Source organism: Dendrobates tinctorius, unplaced genomic scaffold, assembly GCF_039654945.1.
Source record: "Dendrobates tinctorius isolate UK_male_01 unplaced genomic scaffold, ASM3965494v1 ptg000246l, whole genome shotgun sequence".
Classification (NCBI taxonomy): Eukaryota; Metazoa; Chordata; class Amphibia; order Anura; family Dendrobatidae; genus Dendrobates; species Dendrobates tinctorius.
In genome coordinates, this window is record NW_027361913.1 from 1,220,001 (window position 1) to 1,222,864 (window position 2,864).

Consider the following 2,864-nt stretch of genomic DNA (forward strand, 5'->3'; position numbering starts at 1 on the left):
CTTACCACTCTTTGAGATCCGTTACTGATGTAGAGCAAATCTCTTTGGTCTCTCTCTTGCTGGTTAAGAGATGACAGCAGAGTTTGCAGCCGTTCTATATACTGTATGGCGCTCCTCAAGATCTCAACTTTGGGGAGTCTCTGATTAGGGTTTAACAAAGTGCTTCTTTTTAAGGCTTCAAAGGCTTCATTAACTTTCTTGAGCCTGCGTTTCTCCCTCAGGGTAGCTGCTCTTCTTCGATCCAATGACACTGTCTTCCGCTTGCACATCTTGCAGGCCCATGGTAGGCATTGTCCAGGACAGTGGTCCTGCTGACTTACTGTGGAATGGGGTGAAACCTTTTCTTCAATGCTTGCCTCTTGCAGTAAAACCCCATCAGTACAAAGTCCTATTGATCCACGATCTTGAAATCCACTTTGTTCATATGTAGGGAGTCGTGCAGAAAAATAATTTTCATTGTCATAAAATCTTTGGTCTGGGAAAAAGTAAGGGCTGGTTTCAAAGAGTTCCATAGTTCAGAACTGTTAAGATGTGTGTCTCCTAAACAACTACACAGCAACTGCACTTCTCCCCTTCACACCAACTGTTTGATGCCATTTAAACCCTCTGCCCAGCATTAAATCACAGAGATAAATATAGAAAACGTTCACGAAATTTGATCCACTTTTTAGCTGTTGCCTGACATCAAAACTTTTTTTTTTACGTCTGGATAGACAGGATTCTCCCTAGTGGATTCTGTTTAAAAAAAAAGTAACAAAACATTTCTTTCCTACATACAAGTTAGGATAAATGTTTAGATTTTTTTTTAAATTCTGCTATCCCTATATCTATTAAAACATTATTAATATTTTCCTCTTCTTCCTCTTCTTAAAACTTTTTATATTTGGATAGACAAAACTTTTGGAATTATTTTATTTATGAAAGAAAAAAAGATAAAGGAAAACTTTGGGAAAATTTACTAAGCCAAATGGACCAATATTGGGGTGTATGGCCAACCCCACATTAATGCTGTGGGTTTTTTTTAACAACATCCATGTATTTTATGACACTATTGATAAATCTTTCCCATCGCCGTTAAGAAAGAATATTAGACTATAGGATCAATAGAGATGAGCAATTTGACTCAGATTGTCCTGATCCAATGTCCTGTCTGGGTTTCTGTGGCAAATAGTCTTCACTTCTGCCACCAGCCTTCTCGACTCGGCATCTTGGGTGCCTCTACGCTTACTAAGTCCCACAACATGGTGATTTGTGGGCTTGTGCATGTCATTGAAATTACGAGGCCTAGTAGGCACCAGAAGTGTCCAGCATGTAGGATTGAGGTTGCCAGGGGCAAGAGTGAAGAACAATTACCATGATGGAACAACCTGGATGCCAGTCCAAGGCAGCACAAATCAAATTGCTGTTCTCGAATAAATAGGAATAGAGTGAAATTCCTTTAAATCCAGCCTCTAACAATTCTGAAGTTCTGGTATCTGATGCTTGTTTCCAGCACAGATCTGCAGAAAACAAAGTATAAAACAGTAAAAAGAGCAAAAAATTAGCCACAAACATAAGTCAATATGGCCTATATAGCATATGTCTGTCATATTTTCATTACTATTAATTATTTTTAGAGCACCTTTGATTACATGGTGTTGTACATGTGATAAAGGATTTACATACAAAATCCAAATATAAATTACAATGAACAAACTAATAATGACAGACTGGTGTAGATGGGAGAGGCCCTGCACGTGTGGGCTTGTAAGGTGCTTAGGGCAGTAGTTGTGGGTGAGCTGCTGCTTCTCCACCCACCCTGGCATCCCAAAAATAAACTGTCCCAGTCCATCAATGTTGTGCTGAACAATGCAGTGTACCCACTTTCAGGTTGGAGGCCTCCGCTGCACCCACATCCTTTTTGATCCAGGATCATCTGCACATGCATCAAGGGACACCTGTTTCATTATAACAAGTTAAACTTTACTGGACAGTTCATATACAACAGTCTTTAAAATGTAATTTTAGGCACAGAACCTTCCAGTTACAGTTTCATCAATACAGCACATATCAAGTCTCGGCTTACATTCAGCTCGGATAATCCCTCATGTTCATCCTCCTGTCATCCCCAGAAATTTCCCATCTGACCCCACAGCACTCCCAAGATCTGCTAATTTTCCCTCATGAGGTTACCTGTCTGGCTTCGTCTGTATGAAAGGGATTAAGGCACACTCTTCAGTATCTAGTTTGGGCCATTGGCCCTGGATGTTACAGGAATGTCCGCAGGAAATTTGATACTACCTCATGCTGTCAGAACGCCATGTGCTCCACGTGTCTCGAGCCCACTTCCACATCAACCTGAACGTGACACGGACTTCACATTCTAACACTGTCTAAAAGTCTAAACCAGGAAATGATTCCCCTTCTTTCTTGACCTTTCTACCTCCCATGCTGGGCTGGTCCTAAACATATAATTGTATCTGTTTCTGCAATCTTTCTAGGACAATCTTACCTTTTACCTACATTTCAGTACTCAGCTTGCATTACTTTCTTACATTAACACTATACTAACAATACTTATACTAACACACTAATAGGCCCACTACTGCCTAGCTTAATCTATCTGTAACTTCTTTTGGATCCTAAAGCTCCTATCACTACGTAAATATTAACTTATATCCTATTCTTTCCCAAAACCTGAGCTGAGTGTACAGAGTTACCTTAGGCATTACCAATACAGCCCCCACACAGCTGCAGTATCAGTACTTATAACACTCTATGCATTTCCCATTTACTGTACATGACACCGTAAACCGCAATGAGATCATATGTCACAGTACACATTTTACAATTGTTGTCTTCAGGGGCAGGTACATGACAGTCTC

At 40.2% G+C, this 2,864-nt stretch overlaps 1 protein-coding gene across 1 annotated transcript in view; it reads right to left on the minus strand.

Annotated features, from left to right (window-relative positions):
- The window catches only part of MYOG (myogenin), a 27,609-nt gene extending 26,778 nt beyond the window's left edge, over positions 1-831 (minus strand). Inside the window, exon 1 of the mRNA XM_073557247.1 lies at positions 6-831. Coding sequence (XP_073413348.1) covers positions 6-512 — 507 coding nt within the window. The 5' untranslated portion in view covers positions 513-831. The remainder of the gene's footprint in view (positions 1-5) is intronic.
- Positions 832-2,864: the final 2,033 nt, after the last annotated feature.